General features: G+C 42.6%; 2 protein-coding genes across 2 annotated transcripts in view; both read right to left on the bottom strand.

Moving 5' to 3' along the window:
• Window positions 1–9,593, bottom strand: part of wdr17 (WD repeat domain 17) — a 65,153-nt gene extending 55,560 nt beyond the window's left edge. Inside the window, exons 1-4 of the mRNA XM_038288202.1 lie at window positions 9,475–9,593; window positions 2,525–2,653; window positions 644–827; window positions 341–571 (exon numbers count right to left, since the gene is read on the bottom strand). Coding sequence (XP_038144130.1) covers window positions 341–571; window positions 644–827; window positions 2,525–2,647 — 538 coding nt within the window. The 5' untranslated portion in view covers window positions 2,648–2,653; window positions 9,475–9,593. The remainder of the gene's footprint in view (window positions 1–340; window positions 572–643; window positions 828–2,524; window positions 2,654–9,474) is intronic.
• An 870-nt stretch (window positions 9,594–10,463) lies between these two features.
• hmgb2a (high mobility group box 2a) lies at window positions 10,464–13,041 on the bottom strand. Its single transcript, XM_038288201.1, has 5 exons — window positions 12,890–13,041; window positions 11,570–11,729; window positions 11,338–11,486; window positions 11,087–11,261; window positions 10,464–11,013 (listed from the first exon to the last, which is right to left on the bottom strand). Exons 2-5 carry the CDS (start codon window positions 11,714–11,716, stop codon window positions 10,843–10,845), a joined length of 642 nt encoding a protein of 213 aa, XP_038144129.1. The 5' UTR covers window positions 11,717–11,729; window positions 12,890–13,041; the 3' UTR covers window positions 10,464–10,842.
• Window positions 13,042–14,143: the final 1,102 nt, after the last annotated feature.

The raw sequence follows: 14,143 nt of genomic DNA, 5'->3' as shown, positions 1-14,143 counted from the left end.
AGGATTCTCCACCATGAACAGAATCAAAAATAAATATAGATCCAGGCTCAAAATGAGCACCTTGATATGTGCTTTAGAATGACTTTGTCGCCATTCAAACGCAGGTTTAAAGCCTTGCAGGGCAGCATAAAGCCCACTGCGAACATTAGGACAGAAAAAAGAAAAAAATAAATAACTAATGGTCAGTTCAGCTGTTTTATAAAATATTTAAATCAGGAAATTGAATTGAATTGATTTGGTTTTTAATTGGTTACCCCTGGTCTATAAGCTGACTGCAACAATGGCTGTTCATTTTTTTCTGAGCAGTGGAACGTGTCGGTTCCATCATTTGGTCTCTCACCCGGCTGAAAAACAGACAAACTTCCATCTGTGTGTCCAAACACCAGCTTTCCCTTCTTGGTGGGGTGCCATCGGAACAGACAGATATCAGAGAGGAAGGAGTGGGCTTCCTTGTGGACGGTGACCCCCGGGTCAGAGCCTCTGTAATCCCAGATGTAGAGCGGACCGCGCTGGGAGACGAACGCCACTCCTTCAGTGGAGTTCAAGCACCAGCTGACGGACACAGGGACGCCTGAGGAAGGCAGAGGGGAGGTTAAAGGACATACAGCAGACCAACTTGGGCTGCTGACAACAAAGCGCTCACCTTTAGTGTTGTCCAGCCTCGCCACTGCCTTTTTCTCAGCTACGTTCCAAATAATAAGCAGATTGTCGGCGGAGGCTGACGCAAACAGATCCGGGTTGTCGGGACACCAGCTGATGGCTGTTATGGTCTTTTTGTGCTCCGACATGATGGACCTCAGCTTGAATTCATTGTACTGCTGATCCAGCTGAAACAGAGGCATAGAGACAAACAAACTTGGTTTAATCTCTGAGGTAGAGGAAAAATGCTCAGGTAGGAGATAAATGCTGGAATCACTGCTTTTCAATTTTGGCTGTGAAATCCATGCCCCAATTCACTTGCATTCGCTTCGACTGCGTTTTGTCGTTGACTCTTCAGCAATCCCTTAAACCAAGCATGCATGTAGCAACAGTGGAGAGGAAGAACTTCAAACCTCCAGCAGAACCAGGCTCACTGTGAGCCGCCATATGCCGATACCAACTAGGGTTCAAGAAGAAAGAATAGACAAAAGAAAAGAAGCAGAGATAACAAGGGAAACTGTCAACCAGCTCCACAGGCGGCCCCGTCCAGGAAACACACAGGCAGGCAGACGAGCTGCAAGACAGCTCCCATGTTAGAGGATGAAGAGAGCACATCCAGTTAGTTACAGTCTACACTCACAGTAGCCTGGGTGCCATTCCGAACTTAGTCCCGCCCACAACGTTTGAGGTCGGGAAGTTCAGTCTGGCATTGCTCAATAGTAGCGCGAGTATGCTTGCCCAATATCTGGCGGGCCAATCAAATTGTCAGGGCGGGCTTTATACGATGATGGACAGATGATCAACAGTAACGTAATCAACCACGTCACCCAACGGCGATGCAACTCGCCGTGAACGACGAGGTGGATATAGCCAGCGGTCGTTGCCAGCTCCTTCTCGGAAGCCCGGAATCCTGGCTGCTGAACAACAAGTGGAGGGACATGCTAGGCTCCGATGTTTTTCAAGCCAACGTTATGGGTATCGTCGTGGACGAAGTTCATCTAACTTACAAATGGTAACAGATCATCTGACTGTCTGATTTAGTAAAAAACTCGCAATGTCGTGATATTAATCCCATGTTGTAAACATAGTAGGTAACGTTGCACGTTTGAGGTGGGGAAGTTTAACATACGTCACGCACTCCGTTGCTCTTATTGGTTGTAGGTCTATCCAATTGAGTGCAGAGGCATTTTTTTTCCTTGTTCGTTCGAAACACACCCCATAATCACAGCTCTATGGAGCAGTATCAGACTCATATTCTGACTAGAATTGAGTAGGACTACGTCAGGCTAGACTCACAGGACTACATGGACAAAACAGGCCAAGCTCCAACATCTATAAACAAAGGTGTTGATGGCAGCAGCACAGCTGATATTTCTCTCCAGGATGGAGTCACAGCCAAACAGGAACAGACCAGATGAAGCTACTATGAGAAAAAGCAGAGAGAGCAGAACATTAGAGATTAAACTAAAGGATTCTGCAGAGTGGGAGAATAGAGATAGAATAAAGCAGAATGAGGAAATGGGGTCCTTATGTCCTCCAGCAGTCTAAGCCTGTAGCAGCATAACTATATCAATGAAGATAAGTTAGGATAGGAGAGATATGATCTCTCTTTTTAATTTTTCATCAGAACTCCTGCTGCAGCATTTTGGATCAGCTGAAGGTTTTTAACTACAGTTTGTGGACTTCCTGATAGCAAAGAATTACAATAGTCCAGCCTTAAAGTAACAAATGTTAGTTTCTCAGCATCACCCCTGGACAGGATGACTTCTGATCACCTGGAGAAGAGAGAGTGGGATCTGCATGGATACCATGCGGTAAAAACTTAAAAACCAAAGATTGATTGAAAAAAAAAAGAAATGATAGATGCACACAGGGGTAAATTCACCTGGTAGATGTAGATGGCCAGCGTAGCGCAGTAGGCGAAGCGGTCTCCACTAGCTGCACACACATCTTTGTTCCAGGGCTGACAGCCTGCTGCCAGGAGGCCCACCTGCTTCACCTTGGCCATCCTCACCTACAGAAACCAGCAGAAAAACGGATCAGTAAAGATATGAAAGCATGAATCTGAGTTCATTTCTTGCCCTCTCCGGTTTCAGTTACGCCGGCAGGGTGCGTGCCTCCACCGGCAGAAGAAGTTAAGATGATTAAAGAAGGGATTGAATTAATCTCCGCGGCAGTCGTTCTTCTTTATCTGTTGACAGTGTTAAAGGCGCAAAGGATGAGCTGGGAGAGCAACTGTTTTGTAGATAAAGAGGACCTCCTGAGCTTTAATGAGGGCCAATGAGCAGAATCGTCCAATCAGAGGTGTTCTTCAAAAGCCCCCGGGCCGTGACCCCTGACCTCGTCTTGTAAGGTGCAAATCGGCGTAATTTACATGTCGATTTCTCTCAGTCTTTCCCTATAAACCGATAATCAGGGAGGATTAATCAGATATGGCGCCCTTTGATGGAGAAACCTTTCAAGTTAATAAAAACAGAACCAGAATAGCTTTAAAAGAGCATTTGACTCAGATCAAATGTATAATCTTTTATTTATTTTTTTATTCAACCTGTTTTGGAAACAAACCGAGTCCGGTTTTATTCACATAACCCTGAAATTACCAAACCGGTTCAGGTCCATCAAAGAAAATAAATGAAATCATAAAATTCCGAATAAGAACAAATAAAAGATATTAATACTGGTTCTGATCCGCTGGACTTCAAAGATTCTTTTTGAGATCATTTCAGTGTTCAGCTCACTGAACGAGTCCTTCGGATCATGGACAAAATTTTGATTTAAGAAGTGGGGGGGACCAAGCATTTTTCAAATTTAACTATTATATATAAGTTCAGCATGTTTTCTAGTACCGTATTTTCACGACTATAAGGTGCATATAAACGTCTTTTTTTTTCCTCAAAATGTGCGGTGCGCCCTATGTGTGTTGCAACTGCGACTTTTGAGACCACCTCATTGAGGAGATGATGAAAGAGTGGCTGAGGGAGGTGAATGTAAGGAGACCAGGTGGTTTTTTTTCCACTCATCACCATCGCTGTTAATCTGACTACATGCCTGCCCATCTCACAGCTGATGTGAAAAACATGGTGAAACAAATTAATGCTGTGCTCGCTGTGAACCGGACGCAGCAGGTGCAGCAGAAGCAGCGAGTTTACATGCAAAGTCAACGGTTGACGAGCGTATAAACGCAGCAAAAGGTCCCCAGCGCGTTTTGAGCAGCAGGCGCAGCGCCGCGGGAGCGCGCCGCCAACGCGCTGCTGCTGCTCGAGATGGAAAAATTGAAGTTTTGCTGCTGGACGCGCCGCATCAACCAATCAGAGAAGCTGATCTGGGAGCTGACAGCGAGACAGACACAGCGCTCTGATGACATATTAAAGCAAATGAAAGGGCTGGATGGATGAGGAGATGATGAAAGCGTGGCTGAGGCAGGTGTATGTGAGGAGACCAGGTGTTTTTTTCCACGCATCACCATCGCTTTTAATATGTGACTCCATGCGTGCCCATCTCACAGCTGATGTGAAAAACATGGTGAAAAAAAATAAACGCTGTGCTCGCCGTTATCTCGGGGGTCTGACAAAGGAACTTCAACCGCTCGACATCGGTGTGAACCGGCCGTTCAAAGTAAGGCTGCGAGCGGCGTGGGAGCGATGGATGACCGACGGAGAGCACAGTTTCACGATAAGTGGAAGGCAGCGCCGGGCAAGTTACGCCACCGTTTGCGGATGGATTGTAGATGCTTGGACTAACGTGTCTGCTGGCTCTGTTGTTCGAGCTTTCGCAAAAGCCGGCATTATTTCTGAGGAGCTGTGCTGCACGGAAAGTGACTCTGACAGCGAAGAAGGGGAAATTGGCATGTCAGATTTAGCGCAGCTGTTTAATTCCGAAACAGAGGATGAGGACTTTGATGGGTTTGATTAATACTTTGTAATAAATACATGAATAAAGCACAATCATACTCAGTTTTGCTCCCGCTCTATTTTTCTACCTGAAAACTTAATTCAACAGCAGGGCGGGTCTCCTCCTCTTCACCGCGGCGGCTGGCAGGTGTTTTTTCATCTAAATAATCTAAATCTTGTAGCTATATTTGCTGTGATCAGTGGGAATAAAGTAGTTTTAATATGTTTTTAAGTGAGAAAGTCCACCTGAAAACTTCATAATTGCAGTCAGTTCTTCCAGATTATCTATTTCTGTCAGAGGCGCTCAGACCCCCACATACCAGCGGCGCACCGACAGTAGAAATCCCTTCATCAGCAGCCTCTAGGCCGGGTCGCCTCCGGGTTCACCGCGGCGGCTGGCAGGTGTTTTTCATCTAAATAATTTAAACTGCAGGCACCAGGATACCGGTAATAAAAGCGAACATATTCCGTTGGCAGGTTTCAGGATTTTAAGTTAATTTATGAGTGACCACAGCGCTGTGTCATCTCTCACGGCCAGCTCCCAGGTTTGATTAATACTTTGTAATAAATACATGAATAAAGCACAATCATACTCAGTTTTGCGCCCGCTGTATTTTTAAATACGCAGTAGAGGTATTTAAAGGTAGTAGAGGACATGTACCTGTATATAAAAAACGCGCCCTATAGTCCGGTGCGCCTTATGTGTGCGTTAAATACAGAAATGGGACACATAACTGAGACTGCGCCTTTTAGAGACAGCGCTTTCTGCCAGAGTGGTGGTGCAGAGGTAGCCCATTTTCCCATCAATGTTTTATGTAACCATTTTTTTCTTTTTAAAATTGTTACTAAGAAGTGAAAGATCGATATTATATTGGGCAGCCGAATATCATGATATATCGCCAAAACGATTATTTCCCACACCCCTAATTATTATCTAGAGACTATTAATAACAGCAGGAGCTTCAGACGAGCCTAGCGTGTGGTGACGTCACAAGTATGCTTCTGTTTATAATTGACCCATATTTAAGCTGCGTGCCATCATTCTCCCCAAGTCCACACTTTCCTGCGTTTTTCTCAAGAACATACTTGGGCGAGGACACGAGTCTGTACCCGTGTTCTAGTGAATTGAGAAACGACCAAAAACAACATAAACTCTTTGGTGCTCAGGCCCCAGCAGAAGACTTTGATGCTGTGAATTATTGTGTGCTAGGATGAGTAATCTAGAAAAGAATGAGAGTATTCTTCTCCCAGGGCGTGAGCACTGGTGGTGGAATAAGCCAGAGGATGAGTGGGACTGAGAGTGAGGGAGAAGATGTTGTGGAGGTGGGTAAAAGTTTGCTTGCGTGTCGGAGAGAGAAGCTCGACCAGGAGCTAAATGACGGGGAAAGATAATTAACTTCAGAGAAGGTGCTGGAGAACCTTCTCTGGGTTCTCGATTGGCTGGAGCTGAATGGGGGACAACGCAGGTGGTTCAGGTGGAGCTAATAACAGTCTTTCAGATTGAATTTACGCTTCATGTCTGAAGTGTTTTTTGTAAATGAGTCTTAAAAATTTATCAGATACAAAACACCTCCCATTAGCCAGTGTGTTTTCACTTAAAGCTGCATGTAGCCACTTGTTTTTTTGTTTTTTTTAAAGGTCATCTGTAATGAAATTAACTGACCCAATTATGACCCTCAGTTCCCCACCTCACCATCTGTGTCGCTAATTTCCCAGCCTCCAGGTTTTTTGTTTACAAATCACAATATTTGCATGGAAGTTGCAGTTTGCACGCCTTTTTTTAAATGGATAAACTGTTCCTGACAACTGAATGTACAATATGAGCATAAACAGAAATGAAATCTAATTAACAAAACATGTATTTATCTATCTATCTATCTATATATATATATATATATATATATATATATATATATATATATATATATATATATATATATAAATAACAGGGATGCAACATCTGCACTGTTAAATTTAGCCAGGGCTCCAGAAGGGCAACGCAAAAAACACAACGGATTTAAGGCAATATCTGATATCGGCCAATTAATCGGATATCGTTTTTTTAAAGACAATATCGATATCGGCCTTAAAAATTCCAAATCAGTCGGGCTCTGGTTTATATTCAAAAACAGAATAACATAAAGTTCCTTCTGCATCCATTAAATGTAACCCCATACATAAACTCCATTAAACAGAGTAAATAATCCCTGACCATTCTGATAATCTGGATCTATTCATGGCTCTACACTAGCTGGCTTTTTTTTTTTTTTGCAAAAACCCGTGAGGCTCCTGTGAAGAATGTACAGTGTCGCCCTGTAGTGGAGAACAGCAGAACTACAACACTGAAAGAAATTCCTGAGCAGATGATGTCCATTCATCAACAATTAAATGTAATTTGATTACTTTTTTACATCCATGATATTGGGAGAGAAATCTAGATTACAAAGTTGATAAGCTGCAGGAAGGACATTAATTGATTTGCAACAATTTTCTCTAACCCCTTAGAAAAACATTTTTAAATGGATAATTGGATAATTTCTAACTGAAATTTTCAGTTCTGAAACCTCCTCCTGTTTAGGGTCCAAACAGCTTAGATTAAAAGCCTGAACCTCCAGCATATCTGGGTTGTCCTTCTCAATAACATCCTGAGACCAGATTGAGAAGACTTTATCTTGCATAGATTTATTTATTTTTGCAACAAGAGTCTTTAGAACCTGGCCAGAAAAACAGCTTTGGTCCAAATAAATAATCATCATGTTCTGCTGGTACTCTGTGATCCTATGGACCAGATAGTTGCTGGCTGGATTTCTTTGGATCAGAAGAATCAAATTGCATTGTGGCCTTTCCGAAATGATAATCCCAGCAGGAGTCTTCAGAAGGAAACTTCATGATGGTTTGGGTCAGGGGTTTAATAGGCGAAGCAGAACTGATCAACAGTGTGGTTCACAGGTGTAACTTTTTGAAGAACTTGTGTGGACAGTCCACACTAGGGGTGGGTATTGCCAAAGAAGTCACGATTCGATTCGAATCACGATTCATAGGCCACGATGCGATTCTATCACGATGCATCACGATACTTGAATTATTGCGATGCATTGCAATATTTTCTCCTCCATGTTTTGTTTTTGAATGACTCAGCGCAGTATCCTGCGGCCGGAAATGCTTGTGACACAAGGCAGCGTGCGTCAACACATCCGCATCAACATCTACTGGACTGGAAGTTGTATTACACTTGTTTTTGGCTGATGTTCGCCAACTATTCATGAAATTTTATTTATTCATTTTTTTTTTAATTAATAATCGATACTTGGCGTCAAGAATCGATGCAGTATATCACGAAAATTAGAATCACGATGCATCATCATGACGATTATTTTGCACACCCCTAGTCCACACCAATAATTTAACTCTCCCGCTGCTCCCGTGTCCCGCATCGCAGTAAAGCATCATCGTATCTGTCGCTTTGAGACATCTGATTTGAGATCGCATTTTACGTGGTTGGAGAAGAGACACACAGCAGCACTCAGTGAATATTAACCAGCAGCTACTTTCATTTTGAAGTAAAAGTTAGGCGATTTGGTAAAAAAAAAACATTAAAAAATCAAGAGGTAGAAATTAGTTTGTTTGACGTACGGAGCTTTTTCAGCTAAAAATGGCAACAAATTGTAAGTTTATCCAAGTTAGTAATATAACGCAAGAAGCTGGAGAAAACATTGTTTTTTATTCTTTACTAGTTTAAAAAAAAAGCTTGGCTTCTCAGAGGACCATGACTCCCAGTTACAGGTTAAAATTAACATTTTTTTTTTTTATTGCACAGACAGAATCAGACTGCAGAGCTTCTACATATCTGGACATGTTGCTTCCGGCATCATTATATTAGTAAAGAGCTTCATAAACCTTTTTAAACAGAGAGAAATGGGGATAGCTGCAAGTTTAAAGGTGAAACAGATTTACTGGGATATGCAACATGCAATAAAATGTATCTCCAAGTTTACCAGAAAGTTTATATAAATATATATATATATATATATTGCCGCATATCCAGATTTTTCTGAATGGATAGATGGAATTGAAATTGTACTTCTAGGGATGCATGATATATTGATTTTGGCATCAGAATCTGCTTTTATTCATATTTTTTTTTATATACATTAATGTTTTTGGGCCCTATCTATGTAATGCACTAAAAAACATCTTTCTAACCATCTATAAATATAAATATTAGTGTATTATAGTTCTATGTTCTCAACAATAGGAACACATTCAATAAATATGTGTTTGAGCTCATTTTTGGAAAATACAAAAACCTAATGAAAGCATTGGGGTGGAGTAACTGTAGGTCCATCAGCCTCCACCCTTAGAGTGTCCCCACTGATTTTCATCATAAAGTTAAACCCTTGTTTTGGTTTATATCTGAACCATCCCATGATGTTTTATTTTAGCTGTGCGCCGCTAAAAGGCTGCCCTGTCCTGCCACCGACCCCCACAGGACCCGGAGCAGCGCAGAGAGCCTCAAAACGGGCCCGGTTCCGATGGGCTGATAATACTGGCTTACTGCTTCTCTTGGTTTTTATGGAGACATAATCTGTGCCACGGTGCGTGTCCACGCGTGACACATAAAAGGGGATTTTCACATGGCGCTGCCGGGTTGGAATGAATAAGAATCATAGATATCGGTGATCGGCGCAGGTACTTTGGGACCGGCAGAGGTCCCAGGCTGCGGTTAGATCCCAGGAGGACGGATGAACCTGCAACAGGTCTTAGCAAAACCAACTAATCCACGGAAGACGTTCGGCAGACACCTGCGCGACGCTGATGCGGCAGCGCGGTGACGGCGCGCGCGGCTAGCACCTGCTTTATTTCTCTGCTTTTCCGTTTTATTTTCTTTTTTCACTGATGGTTACATTCGTTCAGCAGCTCGATTTGAGCCAGGTTCTCCTCTTACCGTAAGGTGTCGACAGGCCGCTCCGTGGCGGACAGCTGCTGAATGGAGTCCTGCCGCTCCTACTGATGCTGCCGCATCCCAGCGTCGTCCAAGAGGGGCGGGACCAATGCCGAGCGGCGCCTGATTGGTCGACGAGGCAGCTCATTCTTAACAACCATTGGCTGCCGTGTATGTCGATCTAGCACTCTTCCTTTCCGGAGGTTCAAGATATGGTCAACATTTCACACAACTTGGAATAAAAAAAATATATAAAATTTTATTTGCTTAGCTAAATATTCAAGAAACACAAAAGTGAAACTCCTTATAGCATTTATTTACCATGAAGTATTTTGCCATTGTGAAATTTTCCCGAATTCCTATGAAAAAGGGGTTGTGAAGACACTTCTTGGTAATGTTGTTCTAACCAATATTTATGAGAAACATGCAAACCTGAAGACTTTGAAAAGCTTTACTTTGGTATACATAATATTTGCCATAGCTTCCATATGGCAAGTCATCATTTCACCTGAATTTATGCATTAGTACAAGTAATTTTCAGTTTTAATTCCCCCAGTCCTTGGCCAAGACAGTTTTTGCATTTATACTGAATTTGCCTACAAGTATACCTATTGATCCTTAAGGCCTCACAGATAACTTTTGTTTAGACAAGTTGATTTTTGATGAGGCCTGCATGCTCTAAATTTACAAGGGCTAGCAGCTGTTCAAGGTCTCTCCCTGAAAAGTAATCAGCCTCAGAAACAGGTTTCTTGGTAAGAAGTGAGATAAAGTATTTTAAATTATACAGACAAGCAAGTTGCTTAAACAAGTTGTAACACTTTAAACCTACCATTTTAAGTTTTTTTTTTAGTTTAACCTTTAATTTCATAAGGTGGAAAATAAACGCTGGGAGCATTTGATTTCAAAGAGCATAAACATTTAGATGTACAACAAAAGACTCAGGATATAATCAATATACAAAATTTTATTATAAAAGAAAAATTCATTCTACATGTTTTAAAGTTCCACTTTAAAAATGGCTGCCATCTTTAATCAAGCTACAGAAACATCCTGGTAATAAAACAGTGGAGAAAAAACAAAACAAAACTGCACCACTAGAACAGAAAACATAAGCAGTGCCCCCAGAAACAAATTTCAAAAGAAAAAAAAAATAGAAAATGTCCTGCTGTCCGCTAGTGGAGCTCAGTCCAATGAATCGCTGCTTAAATAGCAACAAGGATCTAAGGTGTAACAAACCCGAGTTCAGTAGAAATAACACATAAGTGGACCAGGTGAGGAAATGAAACTAAATCCCTGAATCAGAAGGAGGCATTCAGACCCACAGGGACAGCAGGCTAAATGTTGCAATCACACCCACACAAAAAAAGCCACTTAATCATCATCTTCATCGTCGTCTTCATCATCCTCCTCGTCATCTTCATCCTCATCATCGTCGTCATCGTCAGCAGGCTGGGCCTTCTTGGCTGGGGGCCGGCCAGGGCCGCTCTTCTTCCCGGCGTCGCTCTTCCCAGAGCCTCCCTTGGCTCTATAGGCAGCAACATCCTGCAGAGGAACATGCAGTGAATAAGCCAGAGTTCCACACAGGGAACATCCCTCCCAACACCCCTGCACATACCTTCTCGTATTTCTCCTTCAACTTGGCTGCCTTGGCCTCATATGGAGCCTTATCTTTGGGGCCCTGGGTAGCCCACAGCTCTCCAAGCTTCTTGGCGATGTCTCCTATGGAGATGCCGGGGTTCTCCTCCTTGATCCGGGGACGGTGGTCAGAGCAGAAGACGAAGAAAGCAGAGCTGGAGAAACAAAGATGGACTCCTTATTCTCAGAAAACTGAAAAGGACAAAAAAGCTGGTGGTATGGACAACTTACGGTGGTCTTTTGGGTGCATTGGGGTCCTTCTTCTTCTTGCCCTTCTTCATGCCCTTGGGAGGGACGTACGACTTCATCTCCCTGTCATAACGGACCTTGTCAGTTTTGGCCATCTCGTCAAACTTCACCTTCTCCTTGGCTGACATGGTCTATCGATTTGAAGACGGAGATAAAGTTAATATTCTTTACGTGTAAATCTGGGACCAGTTCCCCGTCACTCACACCGGCTCACCTTCCATCTCTCTGAGCACTTCTTGGAGAACTCTGCAAAGTTGACGCTGGTTCCTGGGTGCTTCTTTTTGTGCTCCTCACGGCAGGTTGCAACAAAGTAGGCATATGCTGAGGTTTTCCCTCTGGGCTTATTGGGGTCTTTCGTCATGGCTGCGCTTACTCTAAAAAAAAAATGTTAAATGAGAAATTAAATATATAGTTCTAATAAATTATTCCTGTAACCAGTAAGAGCACCATTTGAACCATTCATCTAATTTAATCCAGGTATCCTAGCATGCAACAGGATCAGAGGTGCACAAGTAAAACAAGTTTTATCAAGCTATGCTGACAGCACTTTTCTTCCTTTCGATTTCAAATTATGGGGTTTAAGAAAAATACTTGAATAATCTTCGTCTATAAAAGCATTTATAGTTAGATTAAAACAATGGTTCTGACTCCATTTAAGAACGGCTGCCATAATCTGTTAATCGTTCAAGACAAAATTATTTAGCTGCTAAATCATCATTTAGCAGCTAAAATATTTCCTGAATTTTAAATAGGAATGTGTCCTATTTATCTGAGGTCACCCTGGAGAAAAAAAAATATGGCGCGTTATGGGGAAATAAAAAGTAAACATCCACGATAAGAATCAGCGCTCCATCAAATGAACCGACAAACTATTTTTAAAGTTATCCAAAGTAAACTTTGACTCATAATTAATTTGTTAAATGTTAACGAGGCCCAGATCAGCCTGGTAGACGCTGGGCGGACTCGTCTTCAGACACTAATCGGATTTCTTCGGAACAAAAAGACGCGACTCCATTTTGTATCTTCCCGCCTAAACTCAAACTGCCCCTAAACTTCCCCGACAGAGCCGCCCCAAATCAATATGTAAAAAATAAAACTCCGAACAGGTTCTGGCGACCAGCACCAGACCCTGCACCTAGTCAGAACAAATTTGTGGGTTGTTTTTGACCGAAAACGAGGAGTTTCCGTCGTGTTTGGCGGCCGCGCTGCATAGTCAAATGGCGTTTCAACTGCGCGATACGCACCAACACCCTCAGGCCACAAAACAAGCAGAACAACGACACACAAACAAGAATCCGGCTACATTTATATCATTAGAAACCGACACACCAGCGGCTTTCCTTAAAAGTTATTTTCGACAAACATTAACTTTACCCTCTAGGCCAAAAAGGTCATAAAAAGTTCACTTTCCGCTTTTAAAGCTCGACGACTCGATCGAGACGAACACACTATTAAAGGGTAACATCAAAAAATGATATTCATAAAGAAGAAAGGACCAAAATGAGCAATTTGGGACAGAAACAGCGTCTCTTACCTGCTCTCTCCAACACTAGCTGTAAACGACTGAATGAGGAAGAAAGAAGAACTGTTTGTCACTACCTAAAACTGGTTTGGTGGCTCATCCCCCCGCTTCAGCGGATTGGCTAACTCTAAGCATTTAAACCTAAACGCGGGGCGGGGCACAGAACCCATTCTCCGCTCTGATTGGCTGAATTATCTGAGCGAACGCGTCTGTGTTTTTCTGCCCCGTCCATCGCCGATTGGCTGTGTTGGACTTTTAAACATACGGCGCGAAACGGAATTGGCCTTTGTTTGCAGCTGCTACAGGAGATAAGGGACGTCTTCCTCTGCAACCGCTTGTTGTTTTTTGAAACACGAGTCCGCCCGAAGCCGCAGCAGTTAGTTAAGCACAGCCCTGTTTAGCACTTCTGTTTTACAGAGTGGGCCAACCAAATAAAAGCTTCATCAGGATGGAGTTTAAAAAAAACCTTTATTTGAAATAACTGTCCGGAAATATTTCCAAACTAAACTTTAAATTGCACAATTAAGTTACTTTTGAGTCTTAAAGCTGCAAGTAATCACAAACCTTCTCATAAGTACATCAATGGCTTTTCATTATTTTAGTTCTATGTTCTGTGGTGAGTAAAGCTCTAATATAGAAATGCAAATACATGTATTTTATTGTCTGGTAGCAAGTAAACACATTATTTATGTGGATTTTTGCCTTGGTGTGTGAATAAATGGCTTATTTCAACAGTTGGAGTGGATCTGTGTAGGGGGGGGTCAGGCTGCTGAGAACAATTGTTCCTGATGGGCCGGGGGTGGGTTACATGTCAAAGAGGGACCTCAACAGCCTGCCTTTTGTTCATGGAAATGGCTGCTTGAAAATGTAGCCCTCGTTAATTAATGCCCCTAAATGACCCGGAAGATGGCGGAGCGAGCAGACGTGCTGTGAATAGCTCAGAGTAGCGAAACCTTGCAAGTCAATAGAACAAATGTATGTCAACGAAACCCTGACTTACTAGATGTAAGACTGGAGAGATCTTACTTATATATCACAGAAACGTGTAAGTAACTCTGAAAACCTCCCGGAAAACGTTATTGTAGAACATGGCTAACGTTAGCACCAAAGCTAACGCTAAGATGAAGGCGCTGCAGACACACGACTACTGTGGTCCGGAAAGGATGGAAACTAACAGTAGAGGAACCAAAAACACTTTAACATCTCCTGCCAAACCATCACAGAAAAAGACCAAAGTGGACGACGTGGTAGGTGCTGAAGTCCGTG

Source organism: Cyprinodon tularosa, unplaced genomic scaffold (assembly GCF_016077235.1).
Source record: "Cyprinodon tularosa strain WSP-4 unplaced genomic scaffold, ASM1607723v1 ctg25, whole genome shotgun sequence".
Taxonomy (NCBI): domain Eukaryota; kingdom Metazoa; phylum Chordata; class Actinopteri; order Cyprinodontiformes; family Cyprinodontidae; genus Cyprinodon; species Cyprinodon tularosa.
Note: the sequence above shows the minus strand (reverse complement) of the source record. Positions and strands in the feature narration are given on the sequence as shown.